The 26,807-nt window shown below is 50.2% G+C and overlaps 1 protein-coding gene across 1 annotated transcript; it reads left to right on the top strand.

Moving 5' to 3' along the window:
* Positions 1–24: 24 nt before the first annotated feature.
* On the top strand, positions 25–26,049 carry LOC122922903 (serine/threonine-protein kinase A-Raf-like). The gene is made up of 10 exons (XM_044273674.1): positions 25–129; positions 15,528–15,561; positions 15,650–15,756; positions 16,076–16,278; positions 16,365–16,538; positions 16,850–16,896; positions 19,736–19,854; positions 19,930–20,061; positions 20,218–20,352; positions 25,888–26,049. The coding sequence occupies exons 1-10, from the start codon at positions 25–27 to the stop codon at positions 26,047–26,049; spliced, it is 1,218 nt and encodes a 405-aa protein (XP_044129609.1).
* The last annotated feature ends 758 nt before the right edge of the window (positions 26,050–26,807 follow it).

The raw sequence follows: 26,807 nt of genomic DNA, 5'->3' as shown, positions 1-26,807 counted from the left end.
GGACAGTGGAGGACGGCAGCCAACATGGCAGCGGAGCTGAAGTACCACATCAGCAACTGGTGGCTGTCTATGGACGAGGCCAACCATCCGGAGCAGAGCGAGGCGGCAGCGGGGAGTTTAAAGTGTGATGTAAGTGGTGCACTGTATGAGGCGTGCGGTGCACTGTATGATGTGTGTGGTGCACTGTATGATGCGTGCGGTGCACTGTAGGAGGCGTGTGGTGCACTGTATGATGCGTGCGGTGCACTGTATGATGTGTGTGGTGCACTGTAAGATGCGTGCAGTGCACTGTAGGAGGCGTGTGGTGCACTGTATGATGTGTGCAATGTCAGTGGTGCACTGTATGATGCGTGCGGTGCACTGTAGGAGGCGTGTGGTGCACTGTATGATGCGTGTGGTGCACTGTATGATGTGTGTGGTGCACTGTAAGATGCGTGCAGTGCACTGTAGGAGGCGTGTGGTGCACTGTATGATGTGTGCAATGTCAGTGGTGCACTGTATGATGTGTGCGGTGCACTGTATGATGTGTGCGGTGCACTGTAGGAGGCGTGTGGTGCACTGTATGATGCGTGCGGTGCACTGTAGGAGGTGTGTGGTGCACTGTATGATGCGTGTGGTGCACTGTATGATGTGTGCAATGTCAGTGGTGCACTGTATGATGTGTGCGGTGCACTGTAGGAGGCGTGTGGTGCACTGTATGATGCGTGCGGTGCACTGTAGGATGTGTGTGGTGCACTGTAAGATGCGTGCGGTGCACTGTAGGAGGCGTGTGGTGCACTGTATGATGTGTGCAATGTCAGTGGTGCACTGTATGATGCGTGCGGTGCACTGTAGGAGGCGTGTGGTGCACTGTATGATGCGTGTGGTGCACTGTATGATGTGTGCAATGTCAGTGGTGCACTGTATGATGCGTGTGGTGCACTGTATGATGCGTGCGGTGCACTGTATGATGTGTGTGGTGCACTGTAAGATGCGTGCGGTGCACTGTAGGAGGCGTGTGGTGCACTGTATGATGTGTGCAATGTCAGTGGTGCACTGTATGATGCGTGCGGTGCACTGTAGGAGGCGTGTGGTGCACTGTATGATGCGTGTGGTGCACTGTATGATGTATGCAATGTCAGTGGTGCACTGTATGATGTGTGCGGTGCACTGTATGATGTGTGCGGTGCACTGTAGGAGGCGTGTGGTGCACTGTATGATGCGTGCGGTGCACTGTAGGAGGTGTGTGGTGCACTGTATGATGCGTGTGGTGCACTGTATGATGTGTGTGGTGCACTGTATGATGCGTGCGGTGCACTGTAGGAGGCGTGTGGTGCACTGTATGATGCGTGCGGTGCACTGTATGATGTGTGTGGTGCACTGTATGATGCGTGCTGTGCACTGTATGATGCGTGCGGTGCACTGTATGATGTGTGTGGTGCACTGTATGATGCGTGCGGTGCACTGTAGGAGGCGTGTGGTGCACTGTATGATGTGTGCGGTGCACTGTAGGAGGCGTGTGGTGCACTGTATGATGTGTGCAATGTCAGTGGTGCACTGTATGATGCATGCGGTGCACTGTAGGAGGCGTGTGGTGCACTGTATGATGCGTGCGGTGCACTGTATGATGTGTGTGGTGCACTGTATGATGCGTGCTGTGCACTGTAGGAGGTGTGTGGTGCACTGTATGATGCGTGCTGTGCACTGTAGGAGGCGTGTGGTGCACTGTATGATGCGTGCTGTGCACTGTAGGAGGCGTGTGGTGCACTGTATGATGCGTGTGGTGCACTGTATGATGCGTGCGGTGCACTGTATGATGTGTGTGGTGCACTGTAGGAGGCGTGTGGTGCACTGTATGATGCGTGCGGTGCACTGTATGATGTGTGTGGTGCACTGTATGATGCGTGCGGTGCACTGTAGGAGGCGTGTGGTGCACTGTATGATGCGTGCGGTGCACTGTATGATGTGTGTGGTGCACTGTATGATGCGTGCTGTGCACTGTAGGAGGTGTGTGGTGCACTGTATGATGCCTGCGGTGCACTGTAGGAGGCGTGTGGTGCACTGTATGATGCGTGCTGTGCACTGTAGGAGGCGTGTGGTGCACTGTATGATGTGTGTGGTGCACTGTAGGAGGCGTGTGGTGCACTGTATGATGCGTGCTGTGCACTGTAGGAGGCGTGTGGTGCACTGTATGATGTGTGTGGTGCACTGTATGATGCGTGCTGTGCACTGTAGGAGGTGTGTGGTGCACTGTATGATGCGTGCTGTGCACTGTAGGAGGCGTGTGGTGCACTGTATGATGCGTGCTGTGCACTGTAGGAGGTGTGTGGTGCACTGTATGATGTGTGTGGTGCACTGTAGGAGGCGTGCGGTGCACTGTATGATGCGTGCGGTGCACTGTATGATGTGTGTGGTGCACTGTATGATGCGTGCGGTGCACTGTAGGAGGCGTGTGGTGCACTGTATGATGTGTGCAATGTCAGTGGTGCACTGTATGATGTGTGTGGTGCACTGTATGATGTGTGCAATGTCAGTGGTGCACTGTATGATGCGTGCTGTGCACTGTAGGAGGTGTGTGGTGCACTGTATGATGCGTGCTGTGCACTGTAGGAGGCGTGTGGTGCACTGTATGATGTGTGCAATGTCAGTGGTGCACTGTATGATGTGTGTGGTGCACTGTATGATGTGTGCAATGTCAGTGGTGCACTGTATGATGCGTGCGGTGCACTGTATGATGTGTGTGGTGCACTGTATGATGCGTGCTGTGCACTGTAGGAGGCGTGTGGTGCACTGTATGATGTGGTGCACTGTATGATGTGTGTGGTGCACTGTATGATGTGTGCAATGTCAGTGGTGCACTGTATGATGTGTGCGGTGCACTGTATGATGTGTGTGGTGCACTGTATGATGCGTGCGGTGCACTGTAGGAGGCGTGTGGTGCACTGTATGATGTGTGCAATGTCAGTGGTGCACTGTATGATGTGTGTGGTGCACTGTATGATGTGTGCAATGTCAGTGGTGCACTGTATGATGTGTGCGGTGCACTGTATGATGTGTGTGGTGCACTGTATGATGCGTGTGGTGCACTGTAGGAGGCTTGTGGTGCACTGTATGATGCGTGCGGTGCACTGTATGATGTGTGCGGTGCACTGTATCATGTGTGTGGTGCACTGTATGATGCGTGTGGTGCACTGTATGATGCGTGCGGTGCACTGTAGGAGGCGTGTGGTGCACTGTATGATGTGTGCAATGTCAGTGGTGCACTGTATGATGCGTGCGGTGCACTGTAGGAGGCGTGTGGTGCACTGTATGATGTGTGCAATGTCAGTGGTGCACTGTATGATGCGTGCGGTGCACTGTATGATGTGTGCAATGTCAGTGGTGCACTGTATGATGCGTGCGGTGCACTGTATGATGTGTGTGGTGCACTGTATGATGCGTGCTGTGCACTGTAGGAGGTGTGTGGTGCACTGTATGATGCGTGCTGTGCACTGTAGGAGGTGTGTGGTGCACTGTATGATGCATGCTGTGCACTGTAGGAGGCGTGTGGTGCACTGTATGATGTGTGTGGTGCACTGTATGATGCGTGCTGTGCACTGTATGATGTGTGTGGTGCACTGTATGATGCGTGCGGTGCACTGTAGGAGGCGTGTGGTGCACTGTATGATGTGTGCAATGTCAGTGGTGCACTGTATGATGCGTGCGGTGCACTGTGTGATGTGTGTGGTGCACTGTATGATGCGTGCTGTGCACTGTAGGAGGTGTGTGGTGCACTGTATGATGCGTGCTGTGCACTGTAGGAGGCGTGTGGTGCACTGTATGATGTGTGTGGTGCACTGTATGATGCGTGCTGTGCACTGTATGATGTGTGTGGTGCACTGTATGATGCGTGCGGTGCACTGTAGGAGGCGTGTGGTGCACTGTATGATGCGTGCGGTGCACTGTAGGAGGCGTGTGGTGCACTGTATGATGCGTGCTGTGCACTGTAGGAGGCGTGTGGTGCACTGTATGATGTGTGCAATGTCAGTGGTGCACTGTATGATGTGTGCGGTGCACTGTAGAAGGCGTGCGGTGCACTGTATGATGTGGGGGGATGCACTGTATGATGCGTTCGGTGCACTGTAGGAGGCGTGTGGTGCACTGTATGATGTGTGCAATGTCAGTGGTGCACTGTATGATGCGTGCGGTGCACTGTATGATGTGTGCTGTGCACTGTAGGAGGTGTGTGGTGCACTGTATGATGCGTGCTGTGCACTGTAGGAGGCGTGTGGTGCACTGTATGATGTGTGTGGTGCACTGTATGATGTGTGCTGTGCACTGTAGGAGGCGTGTGGTGCACTGTAGGAGGCGTGTGGTGCACTGTATGATGTGTGTGGTGCACTGTAGGAGGCGTGTGGTGCACTGTATGATGTGTGTGGTGCACTGTATGATGCGTGCGGTGCACTGTATGATGTGTGTGGTGCACTGTATGATGCGTGCTGTGCACGGTAGGAGGCGTGTGGTGCACTGTATGATGTGTGTGGTGCACTGTATGATGCGTGCTGTGCACTGTAGGAGGCGTGTGGTGCACTGTATGATGTGTGCAATGTCAGTGGTGCACTGTATGATGCGTGCGGTGCACTGTATGATGTGTGTGGTGCACTGTATGATGCATGTGGTGCACTGTATGATGTGTGTGGTGCACTGTATGATGCGTGCGGTGCACTGTATGATGCGTGCGGTGCACTGTATGATGCGTGCGGTGCACTGTATGATGCGTGCGGTGCACTGTATGATGTGTGCGGTGCACTGTATGATGCGTGCGGTGCACTGTAGGAGGCGTGTGGTGCACTGTATGATGTGTGTGGTGCACTGTATGATGCGTGCTGTGCACTGTAGGAGGCGTGTGGTGCACTGTATGATGTGTGCGGTGCACTGTATGATGTGTGCAATGTCAGTGGTGCACTGTATGATGTGTGCGGTGCACTGTAGAAGGCGTGCGGTGCACTGTATGATGTGTGCAATGTCAGTGGTGCACTGTATGATGTGTGCGGTGCACTGTAGAAGGCGTGCGGTGCACTGTATGATGTGTGCAATGTCAGTGGTGCATTGTATGATGCGTGCGGTGCACTGTATGATGTGTGCGGTGCACTGTATGATGCTTGCGGTGCACTGTAGGAGGCGTGTGGTGCACTGTATGATGTGTGTGGTGCACTGTATGATGCGTGCGGTGCACTGTAGGAGGCGTGTGGTGCACTGTATGATGTGTGCAATGTCAGTGGTGCACTGTATGATGTGTGCGGTGCACTGTATGATGTGTGCGGTGCACTGTAGGAGGCGTGTGGTGCACTGTATGATGTGTGTGGTGCACTGTATGATGCGTGCGGTGCACTGTAGGAGGCGTGTGGTGCACTGTATGATGTGTGCGGTGCACTGTAGGAGGCGTGTGGTGCACTGTATGATGTGTGTGGTGCACTGTATGATGTGTGCGGTGCACTGTAGGAGGCGTGTGGTGCACTGTATGATGTGTGCGGTGCACTGTAGAAGGCGTGCGGTGCACTGTATGATGTGTGCAATGTCAGTGGTGCACTGTATGATGCGTGCGGTGCACTGTATGATGTGTGTGGTGCACTGTATGATGCGTGCGGTGCACTGTATGATGCGTGCGGTGCACTGTAGGAGGCGTGTGGTGCACTGTATGATGTGTGCGGTGCACTGTAGGAGGCGTGTGGTGCACTGTATGATGCGTGCGGTGCACTGTAGGAGGCGTGTGGTGCACTGTATGATGTGTGCAATGTCAGTGGTGCACTGTATGATGTGTGCAATGTCAGTGGTGCACTCTAGGAGGCGTGCGGTGCACTGTATGATGCGTGCGGTGCACTGTATGATGTGTGCAATGTCAGTGGTGCACTGTATGATGTGTGCGGTGCACTGTATAATGTGAGCAATGTCAGTGGTGCACTGTATGATGCGTGCGGTGCACTGTATGATGCATGCGGTGCACTGTATAATGTGAGCAATGTCAGTGGTGCACTGTATGATGTGTGCGGTGCACTGTAGGAGGGGTGTGGTGCACTGTATGATGCGTGCGGTGCACTGTATGATGTGTGCAATGTCAGTGGTGCACTGTATGATGTGTGCGGTGCACTGTATAATGTGAGCAATGTCAGTGGTGCACTGTATGATGTGTGCGGTGCACTGTATGAGGTGTGCGGTGCACTGTATGATGCGTGCGGTGCACTGTATAATGTGAGCAATGTCAGTGGTGCACTGTATGATGTGTGCGGTGCACTGTAGGATGTGTGTGGTGCACTGTATGATGTGTGCGGTGCACTGTAGGAGGCGTGTGGTGCACTGTATGATGTGTGCAATGTCAGTGGTGCACTGTATGATGCGTGCGGTGCACTGTAGGAGGCGTGTGGTGCACTGTATGATGCGTGCAATGTCAGTGGTGCACTGTATGATGTGTGCAATGTCAGTGGTGCACTGTATGATGTGTGCGGTGCACTGTATGATGCGTGCGGTGCACTGTATAATGTGAGCAATGTCAGTGGTGCACTGTATGATGTGTGCGTTGCACTGTATGATGCGTGCGGTGCACTGTAGGAGGCGTGTGGTGCACTGTATGATGCGTGCGGTGCACTGTAGGAGGCGTGTGGTGCACTGTATGATGTGTGCGGTGCACTGTAGGAGGTGTGTGGTGCACTGTATGATGCGTGCGGTGCACTGTAGGAGGCGTGCGGTGCACTTTATGATGCGTGCGGTGCACTGTATGATGCGTGTGGTGCACTGTATGATGTGTGTGGTGCACTGTATGATGTGTGTGGTGCACTGTATGATGCGTGCGGTGCACTGTAGGAGGCGTGTGGTGCACTGTATGATGTGTGCGGTGCACTGTAGGAGGCGTGTGGTGCACTGTATGATGTGTGTGGTGCACTGTATGATGCGTGCGGTGCACTGTAGGAGGCGTGTGGTGCACTGTATGATGTGTGCGGTGCACTGTAGAAGGCGTGCGGTGCACTGTATGATGTGTGCAATGTCAGTGGTGCACTGTATGATGCGTGCGGTGCACTGTATGATGTGTGTGGTGCACTGTATGATGCGTGCGGTGCACTGTATGATGCGTGCGGTGCACTGTAGGAGGCGTGTGGTGCACTGTATGATGTGTGCGGTGCACTGTAGGAGGCGTGTGGTGCACTGTATGATGCGTGTGGTGCACTGTAGGAGGCGTGTGGTGCACTGTATGATGTGTGCAATGTCAGTGGTGCACTGTATGATGTGTGCAATGTCAGTGGTGCACTGTATGATGCGTGCGGTGCACTGTATGATGCGTGCGGTGCACTGTATGATGTGTGCAATGTCAGTGGTGCACTGTATGATGTGTGCGGTGCACTGTATAATGTGAGCAATGTCAGTGGTGCACTGTATGATGCGTGCGGTGCACTGTATGATGCATGCGGTGCACTGTATAATGTGAGCAATGTCAGTGGTGCACTGTATGATGTGTGCGGTGCACTGTAGGAGGGGTGTGGTGCACTGTATGATGCGTGCGGTGCACTGTATGATGTGTGCAATGTCAGTGGTGCACTGTATGATGTGTGCGGTGCACTGTATAATGTGAGCAATGTCAGTGGTGCACTGTATGATGTGTGCGGTGCACTGTATGAGGTGTGCGGTGCACTGTATGATGCGTGCGGTGCACTGTATAATGTGAGCAATGTCAGTGGTGCACTGTATGATGTGTGCGGTGCACTGTAGGAGGTGTGTGGTGCACTGTATGATGTGTGCGGTGCACTGTAGGAGGCGTGTGGTGCACTGTATGATGTGTGCAATGTGAGTGGTGCACTGTATGATGCGTGCGGTGCACTGTAGGAGGCGTGTGGTGCACTGTATGATGCGTGCAATGTCAGTGGTGCACTGTATGATGTGTGTGGTGCACTGTATGATGTGTGCAATGTCAGTGGTGCACTGTAGGAGGTGTGTGGTGCACTGTAAGATGCGTGCGGTGCACTGTAGGAGGCGTGTGGTGCACTGTATGATGTGTGCAATGTCAGTGGTGCACTGTATGATGCGTGCGGTGCACTGTAGGAGGCGTGTGGTGCACTGTATGATGCGTGCAATGTCAGTGGTGCACTGTATGATGTGTGTGGTGCACTGTATGATGTGTGTAATGTCAGTGGTGCACTGTATGATGTCAGTGGTGCAGTGTGTGATGTCCGTGGTGCTCTGTATGATGCGTGTGATGCAGTGTAGTGTATGATGCGTGTGGTGCACTGTATTATGTGTGCAGTGTGTGATGTCCGTGGTGCTCTGTATGATGCGTGTGATGCAGTGTATGATGTGTGTAGTGTATGATGCGTGTGGTGCACTGTATTATGTGTGCAGTGTGTGATGTATGTGTCTGGCGTGTACTGAATGCACAGCAGGATATTACAGCTAGGTGATAACGTACGGAGAAGGGCCGCCATATTGGACTGGGCTAAGTTAAAGATTATACAACCGGATGCGTTTATAACGGATGCAGACGGTTGTATTATCAGTAACGGAAGCATTTTTGCTGAGCCCTGCTAGTGTGAAAGTAGCCCAACGCTTCCTGCTTACCCTCCTATGGGGCCCCGTTCACACTGCCGCTATTTATTTCTGGTTGCCTGCTCCGTTAGTTGAGCAGAACAACCAGAAAAGTGAGGTTTTGGATCGGGCAGGTAAGGGTGGGTTTTTGTCATACGTTTAACGGACACAAAATAGTGTTGGGAGGCCTCCAACAGCTGCTATACTGCGCCGTCCGTCACCACGGAGATCCCTTCTGCAGGATGGGAAAGCACGGTGCACCCGTAGTGCTCCATCCTGCAAAGCATGCATCTCTGTGTCCGTGACCCCGCTGACCGCCGTGGAGTCCCCTCTTTACCACAGTCCTGCGTGCGAGGCTTTTTTTTTGTCCGTATTTCTACTCTTTAGACCATGATAATGATTTCGGGGGGGGGGGGGGTTCCGGTCTTATGGGACGGTGTGGTTAGGTTGTCTGTAAAGGTTATTTTGTGCCATAAGTCATGTCACCCTGATATGAGCACCCATTGACTGTGGGTGCGTGGGCTCCTTTAAAGGGAACCTGTCACCGGGATTTTGGGTATAGAGCTGAGGACATGGGTTGCTAGATGGCCGCTAGCACATCCGCAATACCCAGTCCCCATAGCTCTGTGTGCTTTTATTGTGTATAAAAACCGATTTGATACATATGCAAATTAACCTGAGATGAGTCCTGTATGTGAGACGAGTCAGGGACAGGACTCATCTCTGGTTAATTTGCATATGTATCAAATCGTTTTTTTTACCCAATAAAAGCACGCAGAGCTATGGGGACTGGGTATTGCGGAGGTGCTAGCGGCCATCTAGCAACCCATGTCCTCAGCTCTATACCCAAAATCCCGGTGACAGGTTCCCTTTAAGAGCAGCAGAGCGGCCATATCTGCTCATGTGGCTCTCCCCCAGCCCTCTTTTTGGCCCATTTTGGGGGGTATACCCCCATATCTGACAGACATTGACCCCAGTCAGCCATATACATTCATTTCTCGCCCAGTTTCCTTGGGGGACACAGACCTTGGGTATAGCTCAGCTCCCTAGGAGGCGTGACACTAAGTGAGAACTGTTAAGCCCCTCCTCCACAGCTATACCCTCAGCCTGGAGAGAGAGGCTGCCAGTTTTTTGCTTAGTGTCCAAGGAGGCAAGACACTCTCTGCTACTGCAGGGCTGTTTTCTCCTTTGTTGTTTTTAAAAATTTTTGATTTTTACTTTTTTATTTTCTTTTGTTCCAGAATACGGGACAACAGAGACGCACTAGACCTCTCTGTTTCTCCCGGGGTTGAGCTGCGCCAGTGCCGGCATCCGCACTGCTGCCTCCCCCACAGAAGGCAAGGTGGACCAGGGCAGCCCAGCTCCCCTGCATCCCGCCAGCGTAAGGGTCGCCCGCACGCCAAGTCCCTCTTCCAGCGTCCTGCCACTACGGTGCCAGTAGCTGAAGGGGCGACCCTGCTGGAACGGACCGAGGGTGAAGACGGCTGTGGTGAGAGAGTGGCTTCTCCAGCCCTACGACCCCCTCCCCCCCACCCCGGTCTCCTGCTTGACTGACCCCCATACTGGTCTGGCCATCCTAGTTTGTTTTATTAGTTCCCTCTCCTCCCCTCCACTATAGGTGCATCCACTGAGGGGTTATGCTGGCGTCCCTATCATGCCGCCCAGGGAGCTGCCTCTCTCCTTGCAGGGTCCCCCATCCCCCCCTATCGCCTTACCGGTGCGCAGGCATCCCTCCTTGAGACGGCTCAGGGCCAGGGCCCTCTCCTGACTGCTGCCGCGTAGGGCCCTTGTTTCCGGTCCGCGGGGTGGCTCCCGCGGCCGGCATGACTGCGGTGTTCAGCGGACCCCGGCCGACCGCAGGTGCTCTCAGAGAGGCTGTCTTCCGGTCGGTCGGGCGCCGCAGAAAGGTTCTATCCCGGGCTCCTCGGGCCCCCTCATTCTCCGGCCCGCGGGGTGGGCTCCCGCGGCCGGTATTATGCATGCGCCGCTTCGCTCCCTCCAGATCCCGGCCGGTACCTCCGGGCACCGCAAACTTTAGGCCCCGGCTTCGCGGCCTACTAGGCCGCAATATTCCGGCCTCGATTGGAGGGGGCGGGCATTCGCAGGCGCGAATTCTTCCCGCCGGAGGTCCCCCCCGCCCCCAGGGGATCGCTGCACCGCCCTCAGGTCCGATCTGTATTAACCTCTTGGACGCTGACGGCTGCCATCTGGAGGAGACCCTAGGATGGCTAGCCTCTCAGTGAGGCTGTGCTCTTAATGGTGGCCCCTTCCTGCCTAAAAGAGGCTGTGTTTTACAATAATAAATAGAAAAAAATAAAATAAAAAATAAATATAATAATACTAATAATGAAGTGTGAATATATATCATATATATGAAATATCTGTATTTTATGTTGGCTGCGCAGGATACTGCAGCCTGACCTTAGAGCGCTGGCCGTATGCCTGCCCCTATTCTATAGGTGGCATGTTGCGCTCCGTGGCACTGGCCAGGTATACATGTTTCCCTTTCTAGGCGGACCCTTGCCCTCTCCTGGGGTACGGCGCTGGCCAGGTGCAGGCCGCCTTTTTCTATAGGCAGAATTAGTCGCCCTCTCCAGTCGCGGTGCTGGCCATGTGCATGACCCCCCATTATAGGCGGCATACTGCACTCTCTCTGGCTGCGGGCTGGCCTTGTGCATGACCCCCTTTCTGTAGGCGGAATACTGCCCTTTTACCGCATACGATGCTGACCATGTGCACGACCCCCTTCCATAGGCGGAACGCTGCACTCTCGCTGGATTTGCTACGGCCATATGCGTGACCCCCTTCCATAGGCGGAACGCTGCACTCTCGCTGGATTCGCTACGGCCATATGCATGACCTCCTTCCATAGGCGGAACGCTGCACTCTCGCTGGGTTCGCTACGGCCATATGCATGACCTCCTTCCATAGGCGGAACGCTGCACTCTCGCTGGGTTCGCTACGGCCTTATGCATGACCTCCTTCCATAGGCGGAATGCTGCACTCTCGCTGGGTTCGCTACGGCCTTATGCATGACCTCCTTCCATAGGTGGAATGTTGCACTCTCTCTGGCTTCGCTGCTGGTCATACGCATGACCTCCGTCCAAAGGAGGACTGCTGCGCTCTCTCTCTCTGGATTCGCTGCCGGCCATATGCATGACCTCCGTCCATAGGCAGAACGCTGCACTCTCGCTGGATTCGCTGCCGGCCATATGCATGAACCGGCCATGTGCATGACCTCCTTCCATAGGCGGAATGCTGCACTTTCTGGATTCGTTGCCGGCCATACGCATGACCTCCGTCCATAGGCGGAATGCTGCACTCTCTCTGGATTTGCTGCCGGCCATGTGCATGAACTCCTTCCATAGGTGGATTGCTGCACTATCACTGGATTCGCTGCCGGCCATGTGCACGACCCCTTCCTTGGGTGGTGTGCTGCACTCACTGGAATCGCTGCCAGCAATGAGCATGTATCCAGTGACGTAGGAGAGAGAAATTCCTCAGGCGGCATACGCACAACACCGCTGACTGTGGTTGTTTTCTCGCCAGTGCGTTGCTGGCCATGTGCATGTCCCGCATCCTTGGCGGGGTGCTTGCATTTTTGCTGGATGCGGTGACGGCCGTGTGCATTACCCCGCCCCTTTCTGGGTGGAATACTGCTCTTTCGCCGGATGTGTTGCGGGCCATACACGGCCCTCCTCATCCATGGGCGAAAAATTTGCACCCTCACGTGACCCATGGCTGTCCGTGATATGCTGTGCGGGATTCTTGCATGTTCTCCTTCATTGTGGAGTAGTTGCACTCTCACAGTATTCGGTGTTAGGTGGGTTATTGCGCACTCGCTTAATGGTTGGATAACCCCGTGCATGTCCCCCTTTCACTGGGCGGACCTCCTGCGTTCCCGCTGGGTACTGTGCGGCCATGTGATTGGTCACCTTCTGGGCAGACTATGGTATGTTCTACTTCTCTGAAGTTGTTACTGGCCTTGGGCATCCCCCCTTTGGGACGGGCCTTTGCATTCTTACCAGCTGCAGTGTTGCCAGATACGTTTCCCCCTTTTCTGGGGGGCCTGCCTGCGTTTCCATCGCATGCCATACTGATGTCTTGTGCATAACTCCCTTTCAGGTTGCACTTTGCACTTCCGTTGATACTGTTGGACTCTGTGGCTGATCCCCTTCACTGGGTGACTATTTTTTTGCAGTGAGCGGTATTTCTGGTGCGCTCTGTCCGTTGTTTGGGCCGTGTATGCCTTCTCCTCCCATAGGTGGGTTGGCCTTCTCACTGCTTGCGGGGCTGCTCGTACGTATGCCTCACTTCCTCCTGCGACATTCCCTTTTTTTCTCTTGGGATGTGGTGCTTGTCACGGGCCTTGCGCTCTTCTCTAAAGAGATCATTCTGTCCACCTGTATAACCCTTGGGTGCTGTCATACAAGCATTAAAAGAATGCCATTGTATTCAAAGGTGTATTCTTTAGATATGAGTAGATGGGCTCTACTGCTCTCTACTTCGCCGAGCTGGGTGGTGCTCGTTCTCTGGTTTGGCCTGTATATTGTGGTCCCGTTGGTCGGCATCCACCATGTCCGTTGGCCTTTCCACCTGGGGAGTGTTCGTGGTTCTTTGATAGGTGCCCTTTCGTTCTCCCGTGCACTCGCTTCCCGGCGCAAGTGGTCACTGGGTCGAGAGTGCCGTTTGCAGTGCCACTCGATTTCGGCGTTGGCTCTGGCGGGGCTGCTGTTCCCTCGCCTGCTACTGTTTCCTCCTCTTCGGGTGTCGTGCAGTATGAGTCTTTTCTTTTGGCGCCCCCTCTGCGCTTCAGGCTGGTCCGCTACCGGGTTCGGGCCGCTTTTCTCGGGATGGTCACCCAGCTTCTCTTGGGTGCTCGCTTACCCAGGTCCGTAGGACCTCCACCTTGGGTTCTTCAGGGTACTCGCCTTCTGCGTGGCAGTGAACCGGGCGTCTCAGTGAGCGGGGTTCTGCCTTTGAGCTGTCCTATGGCTTCCCTGTTGCCCACTCCTCCTTTCGGTTGGAGGGTGTTATGCCGGCCTCTGTCTCGACTGCCTTTTCTCGCCGGCTCTGCTTGGCTCCCGCTCGGTTCGGCTCGGCTCCCTCCGGTGTGGCTTTTGCCCCGGCCGCGCTTCAGTGGCGGTTCCTTCACTGCCCTCCCCTCTGGGGAGAGCTTGGTTGTTCATGTGGATGGTTCTGATGTTCCTCTTGGCCTCGTACTGTCTCCCTTGTTCACTCTGGCTGTAACTTGGGAGGAACCCCCATTCGGTCGAGATTGTCATTAGATCTCCCACACCGGGACTGTAGGACGTCTTCCTGTGGTGGCTACATCGACATGGACTTTAGCCTGTCTTGTCCTGGCGGTTGCTGGGCGGACCCTTCGGTTCCTTTCCGTCTGTCCTTCTGCTCCCCCACTCCGGGTGGTTACAGGACAACGTTGCTCGGGGGCCGACGGGACCAGTTTTTGCCGACCGTTCTGCCCGTGTTACGGGTCTGCGCCTGTTCGCATTGGGTTTTCACCCGCTTGCCCAGGCGACTCTTGCGGGCTCGCTAGTGTTCGCTCCTAATGGTTCTGTCTTTCTCCAGTCCGACCTAGATCTGGGACTGGGACTCTGTTGCTTGAAGTGTCAAGTGTCAGCGCTGTCCTTCCCCTTTCAGCGTTCCCCGGCCCTCTGGGCCTGTCAGGACCCTCTTCCATGGAGCGGCTTTGGGGTTCCCTTGTACTGCCCCTGGGTACCGCCCTGGGCATTGCATACTGGGCTCTTGGCACTCCAATCTTTCCCTTGGAGCCGTTACAGAAGTTCTCTCTACTCCTTCTGTCCTGTACGGTTATGTTTCCGTAGCCGTCGTGTCTCTGGCGGGTGCCTGGGTGGCGGCCCTTCTTGTTCCGGGCCTTCTCTTTCCTCAGGACAGGGCTGTTCTCCATCCCGTCTCTTCCTTCCTTCTGAAGGTGGTGTTTGTCTTTCATTTTGACGAGGCTTTCGTCCTCCCCTTCCCACCCCCGGGAACGGACACTTCTTCCGATTTGGGATTTGTTTGGGCCTTGCGGTTTTTACTTGGAGATCTCCGCTCTTGTCGACGTTAGGTCACTTGGTTTTCTAGGAGGTCCGCGCAACGGGTTGGTGGCCTCCGGGGTGGCTTTCCTCCGCTTTCTCACTGTGGTTATTGCTGTGGTTACCGCACCAAGGGCAGGGTTCTGCTTTTGGTGTCTCCGTTCATTTCACCAGAGTTGTCGGTGCCTCCTGGGCCGGAGGCATTTGGCTTCGGCCATGCGTCTGTGCGAGGCGGTCACTGGTCTGCCTTACAGCGTTCTACAGGGTGCATACTCTGGCTTCGGCAGGTGCTGCCTTGGGCCGCCTGGTCTGCGGGCGGCGGTTTCTTGATGCCTTCGGGTGCTTCGCCTTGGTGCTGTGGTCCCTCCCCCTTTTGGACTGCTTTTGAACGTCCCAAGGTCTTCTGTGTCCCCCAAGGAAACTGGGCGAGAAAACGAGATTTTTGTATAACTTACCAGTAAAATCTCTTTCTCGCTCTTTCCTTGGGGGACACAGCACCCACCCATTCTTTGTTTTTCTCTACACGGTTTCCGAGTTGTTTTACCCGTTGGGTAGTTGGCTTGTTGGTTCCACTTTTGGACTTTGCCTTTTTTCACTACTTGGACACGCAACTGGCAGCCTCTCTCTCCAGGCTGAGGGTATAGCTGTGGAGGAGGGGCTTAACAGTTTTCACTTAGTGTCACGCCTCCTATGGAGATGAGCTATACCCAAGGTCTTCTGTGTCCCCCAAGGAAAGAGCGAGAAAGAGATTTTACTGGTAAGTTATACAAAAATCTCGTTTTTCATACTTATCTAGAAGTGATAAATTATTATACTGAAATGTTTTGGGGCATCCTGTAATATCCCCCCGGCTCCCTAACCCCCTCCCCCCCAATATAAGGAGCAGACTCCCCCAAAGTATATTGTAAGACCCTTCAGTGTAACCCTGCTCTTCTTCTCCGACAGGAAGCCTTAAGGATCGCCGCCGCCACCACCTCTCGTGAGTTATCCGTCTTCTACTACCTGTCCTGTAGACCTCGCCGGCGCCCCCTTCTGCCGATGTATAACATTGCGTCTTGTGTTTTCAGCCGAGGAGGGAACGCCCCAAACCGACTCCATCGTTGGTAGCAAGTCACCACCTGTGGAGGCCCTGAGAGACCAGAGGACATCGTCATCTGATGATAAGAAGAAAGTGGTGAGTGATTGATGAGGGCCTCCTGAAGATTTGAGGGGCACGGAGGTAGTCAGGGCTACTGTGCCCAGGGGGTTACTGGCCCTTGTTTTCCATCAGACCTATTGATATTCATCATAGCTTAGGCCACAAATATCTGACCAGTTGGGGTCTAACTCTCGACACCCCCACCCATTAGCTGTTTGATGGGACCGAGGCGCCCGGGCAAGCACTGCCACCACTTCAAGGGCCCCATCTTGGTGGGGTGGCAGCTTGGGTGACTTCACTGGGAGCTGGTGACTTCTATTATGTCATTACACCGGTTCCGTCCGTTCTCTTGTAGAAACAGCTGGGCTACCAGGACTTCAACTACTACTGGGAGGTCGACTCCAGTGAGGTGATGTTACTGAAACGCATCGGCACGGGATCTTTCGGCACGGTGTACAAAGGCAAGTGGCACGGCGACGTGGCCGTCAAGATCCTCAAGGTGATCAATCCCACCGCAGAACAAATCCAGGCCTTCAAGAGCGAGATGCAAGTTCTCAGGTGAGGGCAGGGGGTGCTTCCTGGGAGAGACCCCCCAAAAGTAACGGCGTCTGTCTACACAGCTAACTGCTCCCCCCTCCTTACAGGAAAACACGTCACGTCAACATCCTGCTCTTTATGGGCTACATGACAAAACCCTACGCCATAATCACGCAGTGGTGCGAGTGGAGCAGCCTCTACCGCCTTCTACACGTCATAGAGACACGGTTTGATGTTTTCCAGTTGATTGACATCGCGCGACAAACGGCGCAGGGGATGGAGTAAGTAACAACCCCCTTACCACAATCTGACCTAAAGATGGTCTCTCCCGCTCCCCCCAATTCCTCCTCCTAGATCCAGGTCATAAACTTCCCTTTACCCGGCAGTGTATAGAGAAGACTGGGTGGCATTGATTGTGGGTGATGAAGCACCACCTGGTGGCTGGCTGTAATTATAACCTTGCAGAGCTGATCTGGGTCTGCTTGGTGCCAGGAGAGTTTCTATGTTTGATTTGTGGTTCTTTTTGGATTATCTGTGGCTTTTGTGCATATTTGGCAGTAATTTTCCACTATTTTGCTCTCTTTTTTTTTAGCTACCTCCATGCCAAGAATATCATACATCGTGATCTGAAATCCAATAGTATCCTTCCACTCCAGAAAGAGGTTTTTACTTTTCGACACATTGTTCTTAGCCCCTCCCAGGTCGTGTCTTTAAAATGGAGCCATAACCACCGGGTTTCTGCTCTTTTAAACAGCAGAGACCCATTGCTAATGTCTGCGAACAGCAGTAATGTCGATCACAGACATTTAACCCCTGAGATGCTGTGGTCAAATGTGAGCACTGCATCTGAGAGCACTAAAACCGGATTCTCATCCCAGGACGCCTTCCCCTGGCTGAGATCGGGGAATGCATTCCACCGCAGTAATAGGCCAGAGCCTCCGATTACTAGCATATCGCAGTGCTGGCCTGAAGGTGGCAGCGCTGCATTGGAATATGCTGTACTGAATTCAGTATTCTGTAATGGATAGAAATACGAATGGCAATCTAGTAATTGCATGTTATAGTCTCCTAGGGTGACTTTAACCACCTCCGGACCGCCTAACGCAGATTCGCGTTCCGGAGGTGGCAGCTCTGCGCAGAGTCACGCATATATGCGTCATCTCGCCAAGAGCCGTGATTTGCTGTGAACGCACGCACACAGGCGCGCGTGTTCACAGTATCAGAAGGTAAGCGAGTGGATCGTTCGCTGGCAGGCTGGAGATGTGATTTTTTTAACCCCTAACAGGTATATTAGACGCTGTTTTGATAACAGAGTCTGATATTCCGCTACCTGGTCCTCTGGTGTCCCTTTTGTTTGGATCGACCACCAGAGGACACAGGTAGGTCAGTAATAAGTAGCACCAAACACTACACTACACCCCCCCCCCCCCCCCCCCGTCACTTATTAACCCCTTATGAACCCATGATCACCCCATATAGACTCCCTGATCACCCCCCTGTCATTAATCACCCCCTTGTAAGGCTCCATTCAGACGTCCGTATGATTTTTCGGATACATGGATCGGATCCGCAAAATGCATACGGACGTCTGAATGGAGCCTTACAGGGGGGTGATCAATTACAAGGGGGTGATCACCCATATAGATTCCCTGATCACCCCCCTGTCATTGATCACCCCCCTGTAAGGCTCCATTCAGACGTCCGTATGATTTTTCGGATACATGGATCGGATCTGCAAAATGCATACGGACGTCTGAATGGAGCCTTACAGGGGGGTGATCAATTACAAGGGGGTGATCACCCATATAGATTCCCTGATCACCCCCCTGTCATTGATCACCCCCCTGTAAGGCTCCATTCAGACGTCCGTATGATTTTTCGGATCCACGGATACATGGATCGGATCCGCAAAACACGTACGGACGTCTGAATGGAGCCTTACAGGGGGGTGATCAATGACAGGGAGGTGATCACCCATATAGATTCCCTGATCACCCCCTGTCATTGATAACCCCCCTGTAAGGCTCCATTCAGACGTCCGTATGATTTTTACGGATCCACGGATACATGGATCGGATCCACAAAACACATACAGACGTCTGAATGGAGCCTTACAGGGGGGTGATCAATGACAGGGGGTGATCACCCATATAGACTCCCTGATCACCCCCTGTCATTGATCACCCCCCTGTAAGGCTCCATTCAGACGTCCGTATGTGTTTTGTGGATCCGATCCATGTATCCGTGGATCCGTAAAAATCATACGGACGTCTGAATGGAGCCTTACAGGGGGGTGATCAATGACAGGGGGGTGATCACCCCATATAGACTCCCTGATCACCTCCCTGTCATTGATCACCCCCTGTAAGGCTCCATTCAGACATTTTTTTGGGCCCAAGTTAGCGGAAATTTTTTGTTTGTTTTTGTTTTTTCTTACCAAGTCTTATATTCCACTAACTTGTGTCAAAAAATAAAATCTCACATGAACTCGCCATACCCCTCACGGAATCCAAATGCGTAAAAATTTTTAGACATTTATATTCCAGACTTCTTCTCACGCTTTAGGGCCCCTAAAATGCCAGGGCAGTATAAATACCCCACATGTGACCCCATTTCGGAAAGAAGACACCCCAAGGTATTCCGTGAGGGGCATATTGAGTCCATGAAAGATTGAAATTTTTGTCCCAAGTTAGCGGAAAGGGAGACTTTGTGAGAAAATACCTTGGGGTGTCTTCTTTCCAAAATGGGGCCATTTGTGGGGTTTTTCTACTGTCTGGGCATTGTAGAACCTCAGGAAACATGACAGGTGCTCAGAAAGTCAGAGCTGCTTCAAAATGCGGAAATTCACACTTTTGTACCATAGTTTGTAAACGCTATAACTTTTACCCAAACCATTATTTTTTTTTATCAAAGACATGTAGAACAATAAATTTAGCCAAAAATTTATATATGGATGTCGGTTTTTTTGCAAAATTTTACAACTGAAAGTGAAAAATGTCATTTTTTTGCAAAAAAATCGTTACATTTTGATTAATAACAAAAAAAGTAAAAATGTCAGCAGCAATGAAATACCACCAAATGAAAGCTCTATTAGTGAGAAGAAAAGGAGGTAAAATTCATTTGGGTGGTAAGTTGCATGACCGAGCGATAAACGGTGAAAGTAGTGCAGTGCAGAAGTGTAAAAAGTGGCCTGGTCATTAAGGGGGTTTCAGCTAGCGGGGCTGAAGTGGTTAATGAAGTAAAAAAATAAATAAAAATTTATATGAAAAGTATAAAAATTTACCACATCCGAAAAAGCCAGTATTAAAATATAAATATTTTTATGCCATATGGCTTAACAGGGGTAAAGAAATCTAAATGACTGTGTAATGTATGGTCGGGTTGGGTCCTCCAAAGAGAGAGACGCTCTATATAGCCAGATCCTGAATGAGGACCCCTCCTCTATTTACTCAAGTTTCATCCTTAACCGAACATTAAGATGTCTTCCTGCACGAGGGGCTCACTGTGAAGATTGGTGATTTCGGGTTGGCCACGGTGAAGACAAGGTGGAGCGGATCTCAGCAGGTGAAGCAGCCGAGTGGTTCCATCCTATGGATGGTGAGTTCTGCAGTCCGCTTTGTGGCCCGGTATAATCCCTCGCTCTGGTGCCGATCATTGCGTTTTATTTTCCAGGCCCCAGAAGTATTAATGATGCAGGAGAACAGTCCGTACAGCTTCCAGTCCGACGTCTACGCCTACGGGGTGGTGCTGTACGAGCTGATGGCCGGACTACTACCATATGCAAATATCAACAACAGAGACCAGGTGACCAGCAGGGGCTTCTGGGACTAGTAGTCCTTCTTTAGAAGGTCATTGGGTCTTCAACTGCTGTGGGTTTCAGGGCCTGATGGGAGTTGCAGTTTGCAGAACCCTTTGTCTAAAGCGCAGCAGCATTATTAACTGCTTTTCATCCCTCTACAGATCATTTTCATGGTTGGCCATGGTTACCTCAGCCCTGACCTCACTCAAGTCTCTAACGCCAGCCCCAAAGCCATGAAAAGGCTTCTAGCAAATTGCCTAAAGTTCAAAAGAGAGGAGAGGCCTCTGTTCCCACAGGTGAGCTGCAGCACGAATGGTAACCCCTAACTACTTAGCGAGTGCAGCTCTGAAGTATAATACAGGATGTATCTCAGGATCAGTACAGGATAAGTAATGTATGTACACAGTGACTGCACTAGCAGAATAGTGAGTGCAGCTCTAGAGTATAATACAGGATGTAACTCAGGATCAGTACAGGATAAGTAATGTATGTACACAGAGACTGCACCAGCAGAATAGTGAGTGCAGCTCTGGAGTATAATACAGGATGTAACTCAGGTTCAGTACAGGATAAGTAATGTATGTACACAGTGACTGCACCAGCAGAATAGTGAGTACAGCTCTGGAGTATAATACAGGATGTAACTCAGGTTCAGTACAGGATAAGTAATGTATGTACACAGTGACTGCACCAGCAGAATAGTGAGTGCAGCTCTAGAGTATAATACAGGATGTATCTCAGGATCAGTACAGGATAAATAATGTATGTACACAGTGACTGCACCAGCAGAATAGTGAGTGCAGCTCTAGAGTATAATACAGGATGTATCTCAGGATCAGTACAGGATAAATAATGTATGTACACAGTGACTGCACCAGCAGAATAGTGAGTGCAGCTCTGGAGTAGAATACAAGATGTAACTCAGGATCAGTACAGGATAAGTAATGTATGTACACAGTGACTGCACCAGCATAATAGTGAGTGCAGCTCTGGAGTAGAATACAAGATGTAACTCAGGATCAGTACAGGATAAGTAATGTATGTACACAGTGACTGCACCAGCATAATAGTGAGTGCAGCTCTGGAGTATAATACAGGATGTAACTCCGGATCAGTACAGGATAAGTAATGTATGTACACAGTGAGTGCACCAGCAGAATAGTGAGTACAGCTCTGGAGTATAATACAGGATGTAACTCAGGATAAGTACAGGATAAATAATGTATGTACACAGTGACTGCACCAGCAGAATAGTGAGTGCAGCTCTGGAGTATAATACAGGATGTAACTCCGGATCAGTACAGGATAAGTAATGTATGTACACAGTGAGTGCACCAGCAGAATAGTGAGTACAGCTCTGGAGTAGAATACAGGATGTAACTCAGGATCAGTACAGGATAAGTAATGTATGTACACAGTGACTGCACCAGCAGAATAGTGAGTACAGCTCTGGAGTATAATACAGGATGTAACTCAGGATCAGTACAGGATAAGTAATGTATGTACACAGTGACTGCACCAGCAGAATAGTGAGTGCAGCTCTGGAGTATAATACAGGATGTAACTCCGGATCAGTACAGGATAAGTAATGTATGTACACAGTGAGTGCACCAGCAGAATAGTGAGTACAGCTCTGGAGTATAATACAGGATGTAACTCAGGATAAGTACAGGATAAATAATGTATGTACACAGTGACTGCACCAGCAGAATAGTGAGTACAGCTCTGGAGTATAATACAGGATGTAACTCAGGATCAGTACAGGATAAGTAATGTATGTACACAGTGACTGCACCAGCAGAATAGTGAGTACAGCTCTGGAGTATAATACAGGATGTAACTCAGGATAAGTACAGGATAAATAATGCATGTACACAGTGACTGCACTAGCAGAATAGTGAGTACAGCTCTGGAGTATAATACAGGATGTAATTCAGGATCAGTACAGGATAAATAATGTATGTACACAGTGACTGCACCAGCAGAATAGTGAGTGCAGCTCTGGAGTATAATACAGGATGTAACTCAGGATCAGTACAGGATAAGTAATGTATGTACACAGTGACTGCACCAGCAGAATAGTGAGTACAGCTCTGGAGTATAATACAGGATGTAACTCAGGATCAGTACAGGATAAGTAATGTATGTACACAGTGACTGCACCAGCAGAATAGTGAGTGCAGCTCTGGAGTATAATACAGGATGTAACTCAGGATCAGTACAGGATAAGTAATGTATGTACACAGTGACTGCACCAGCAGAATAGTGAGTGCAGCTCTGGAGTATAATACATGCTGTATCTCAGGATCAGTACAGGATAAGTAATGTATGTACACAGTGACTACACCAGCAGAATAGTGAGTGCAGCACTGGAGTATAATACAGGATGTAACTCAGGATCAGTACAGGATAAGTAATGTATGTACACAGTGCCAGCAGAATAGTGAGTGCATCTCTGGAGTATAATACAGTATGTAGCTCAGGATCAGTACAGGATAAGTAATGTATGTGCACAGTGACTCCACCAGCAGAATAGTGAGTGCAGCTCTGGAGTATAATACATGCTGTATCTCAGGATCAGTACAGGATAAGTAATGTATGTACACAGTGACTGCACCAGCAGAATAGTGAGTACAGCTCTGGAGTATAATACAGGATGTAACTCAGGATCAGTACAGGATAAGTAATGTATGTACACAGTGACTACACCAGCAGAATAGTGAGTACAGCTCTGGAGTATAATACAGGATGTAACTCAGGATCAGTACACGATAAGTAATGTATGTACACAGTGACTGCACCCGCAGAATAGTAAGTGCAGCTCTGCAGTATAATATAGGATGTAACTCAGGATCAGTACAGGATAAGTAATGTATGTACACAGTGACTGCACTAGCAGAATAGTGAGTGCAGCTCTGAGGTATAATACAGGATGTAACTCAGGATCAGTACAGGATAAGTAATGTATATACACAGTTACTGCACCAGCAGAATAGTGAGTGCAGCTCTAGAGTATAATACAGCATGTAATTCTGGATCAGTACAGGATAAGTAATGTATGTACACAGTGACTGCTCCAGCAGAATAGTGAGTGCAGCTCTGGAGTATAATACAGGATGTAACTCAGGATCAGTACAGGATAAGTAATGTATGTACACAGTGACTGCACCAACAGAATAATGAGTGCAGCTCTGGAGTATAATACAGGATGTAACTCAGGATCAGTACAGGATAAGCAATGTATGTACACAGTAACTCCACCAGCAAAATAGTGAGTGCAGCTCTGGAGTATAAAACAGGATGTAACTCAGGATCAGTACAGGATAAGTAATGTATGTACACAGTAACTGCACCAGCAGAATAGTGAGTGCAGCTCTGGAGTAGAATACAGGATGTAACTCAGGATCAGTACAGGATAAGTAATGTATGTACACAGTGACTGCCACCAGCAGAATAGTGAGTGCAGCTCTGGAGTATAATACAGGATGTAACTCAGGATCAGTACAGGATAAGTAATGTATGTACACAGTGACTCCACCAGCAGAATAGTGAGTGCAGCTCTGGAGTATAATACAGGATGTAACTCAGGATCAGTACAGGATAAGTAATGTATGTACACAGTGACTGCACCAGCAGAATAGTGAGTGCAGCTCTGCCGTATAATACAGGATGTAACTCAGGATCAGTACAGGATAAGTAATGTATGTACACAGTGACTATACCAGCAGAATAGTGAGTACAGCTCTGGAGTATAATTCAGGATGTATCTCAGGATAAGTAATGTATGTACACAGTGACTGCACCAGCAGAATAGTGAGTGCAGATCTGGAGTATAATACAGGATGTAACTCAGGATCAGTACAGGATAAGTAATGTATGTACACAGTGACTGCACCAGCAGAATAGTGAGTGCAGCTCTGGAGTATAATACAGGATGTAACTCAGGATCAGTACAGGATAAGTATTGTATGTACACAGTGACTGCACCAGCAGAATAGTAAATGCAGCTCTGGAGTATAATACAGGATGTAACTCAGGATCAGTACAGGATAAGTAATGTATGTACACGGTGACTGCACTAGCAGAATAGTGAGTACAGCTCTGGAGTAGAATACAGGATGTAACTCAGGATCAGTACAGGATAAGTAATGTATGTACACAGTGACTGCACCAGCAGAATAGTGAGTGCAGCTCTGGAGTATAATACAGGATGTAACTCAGGATCAGTACAGGATAAGTAATGTATGTACACAGTGACTGCACCAGCAGAATAGTGAGTGCAGCTCTGAGTATAATACAGGATGTAACTCAGGATCAGTACAGGATAAGTAATGTATGTACACAGTGACTGCACCAGCAGAATAGTGAGTGCAGCTCTGGAGTATAATACAGGATGTAACTCAGGATCAGTACAGGATAAGTAATGTATGTACACAGTGACTGCACCAGCAGAATAGTGAGTGCAGCTCTGGAGTATAATACAGGATGTAACTCAGGATCAGTACAGGATAAGTAATGTATGTACACAGTGACTGCACCAGCAGAATAGTGAGTGCAGCTCTGGAGTATAATACAGGATGTAACTCAGGATCAGTACAGGATAAGTAATGTATGTACACAGTGACTCCACCAGCAGAATAGTGAGTGCAGCTCTGGAGTATAATACAGGATGTAACTCAGGATCAGTACAGGATAAGTAATGTATGTACACAGTGACTGGACCAACAGAATAGTAAATACAGCTCTGGAGTATAATACAGGATGTAACTTAGGATCAGTACAGGATAAGTAATGTATGTACACGGTGACTCCACTAGCAGAATAGTGAGTACAGCTCTGGAGTAGAATACAGGATTTAACTCAGGATCAGTACAGTATAAGTAATGTATGTACACAGTGACTGCACCAGCAGAATAGTAAATGCAGCTCTGGAGTATAATACAGGATGTAACTCAGGATCAGTGCAGGATAAGTAATGTATGTACACAGTGACTGCACCTGCAGAATAGTGAGTGCAGCTCTGGAGTATAATTCAGGATGTATCTCAGGATAAGTAATGTATGTACACATTGACTGCACCAGCAGAATAGTGAGTGCAGATCTGGAGTATAATACAGGATGTAACTCAGGATCAGTACAGGATAAGTAATGTATGTACACAGTGACTGCACCAACAGAATAGCGAGTGCAGCTCTGGAGTATAATACAGGATGTAACTCAGGATCAGTACAGGATAAGTAATGTATATACACAGTGACTGCACCAGCAGAATAGTGAGTACAGCTCTGGAGTATAATTCAGGATGTATCACAGGATAAGTAATGTATGTACACATTGACTGCACCAGCAGAATAGTGAGTGCAGATCTGGAGTATAATACAGGATGTAACTCAGGATCAGTACAGGATAAGTAATGTATGTACACAGTGACTGCACCAGCAGAATAGTGAGTGCAGCTCTGGAGTATAATACAGGATGTAACTCAGGATCAGTACAGGATAAGTAATGTATGTACACAGTGACTGCACCAGCAGACTAGTGAGTGCAGCTCTGGAGTAGAATACAGGATGTAACTCAGAATCAGTACAGGATAAGTAATGTATGTACACAGTGACTGCACCAGCAGAATAGTGAGTGCAGCTCTGGAGTATAATACAGGATGTAACTCAGGATCAGTACAGGATAAGTATTGTATGTACACAGTGACTACACCAGCAGAATAATGAGTGCAGCTCTGGAGTATAATACACGATGTAGTACATTGTAGAGTCGTTCTGTAACCTCTAGTATGGGGTTCACATATTGATAGATTTTCTATTTCTCTCCTTTAGATTCTTTCTTCTATTGAGCTGCTGCAGCAAGCTCTCCCAAAAATAGAACGCAGCGTGTCCGAACCTTCCCTTCACAGAGCGGTCAACATGCAACATATTGGAACATACAAACATCTCGAGAGACAATTTCTCAGTCTTGATTGGAGCTTCCCTGCAAGGTAGTGAAGGAACCGGATTATCGGAGCCTAGTTATTTTTTTGCCATTACGGGGCGGTACGTAGGACAGTGGCATCTGGGTCGTCGAGAACCATTGAAGTTAACGGTTTATTGTTTAATTATTTTCCAGGAACGGTTCAGGAGACCCGACGCCTGTACCCCCCCCAACCCCGTGCACATGTGGTTTCGCTGCTTGCCAGGACCTGCCTCCTGACTGTCACCAGCCGTAAATCTGAGGGAGGAAGATATTTCTGATTCTTCTGCAGAGGTTCCGTTTCTGTTAACTGGGGAGAATCGTTTGTAAAAAGGAAATTTAAGGATGTTTTTTTTTTTCTAGCATCATCCTCGCTTCGTTGTGTGTTCAGTTTCCCATCTCCTGGTGTGAGGATGGCAGTTGTGGGTGGGGACGATTGGGTTAAATTAAGGTTAGGGACGTGAATACAAATCAGAAGTGCATTGAATATAAGGAGGTGTAATGTATAGTTTTAAATAAAAGAAGTTTGGTGTAAAAAAAAATACATTTGTCTATTCTGTATAATCACAAAGGAGAGCCCCCCTACAGGTGTTTACCGTTTCTTTGGAGGACCCCTGCATTACATAGAGCGCACTCAAGGTAATACTTATAAAAGGATGTCTGATTTAAAGGGGATTTCTGCAATATTTTACCTGATGACCTATCCTCTGGACAGATCATCAGTATCTGATGGGTGGGGGTCTGACACCCGGGACCCCCCACAATCAGCTGATTGACTTGTAGTAGCAAC

Source organism: Bufo gargarizans, unplaced genomic scaffold (genome assembly GCF_014858855.1).
Source record: "Bufo gargarizans isolate SCDJY-AF-19 unplaced genomic scaffold, ASM1485885v1 original_scaffold_1046_pilon, whole genome shotgun sequence".
In the NCBI taxonomy this organism is placed as follows: domain Eukaryota; kingdom Metazoa; phylum Chordata; class Amphibia; order Anura; family Bufonidae; genus Bufo; species Bufo gargarizans.
This window is presented reverse-complemented; position numbering and strand designations above follow the sequence as displayed.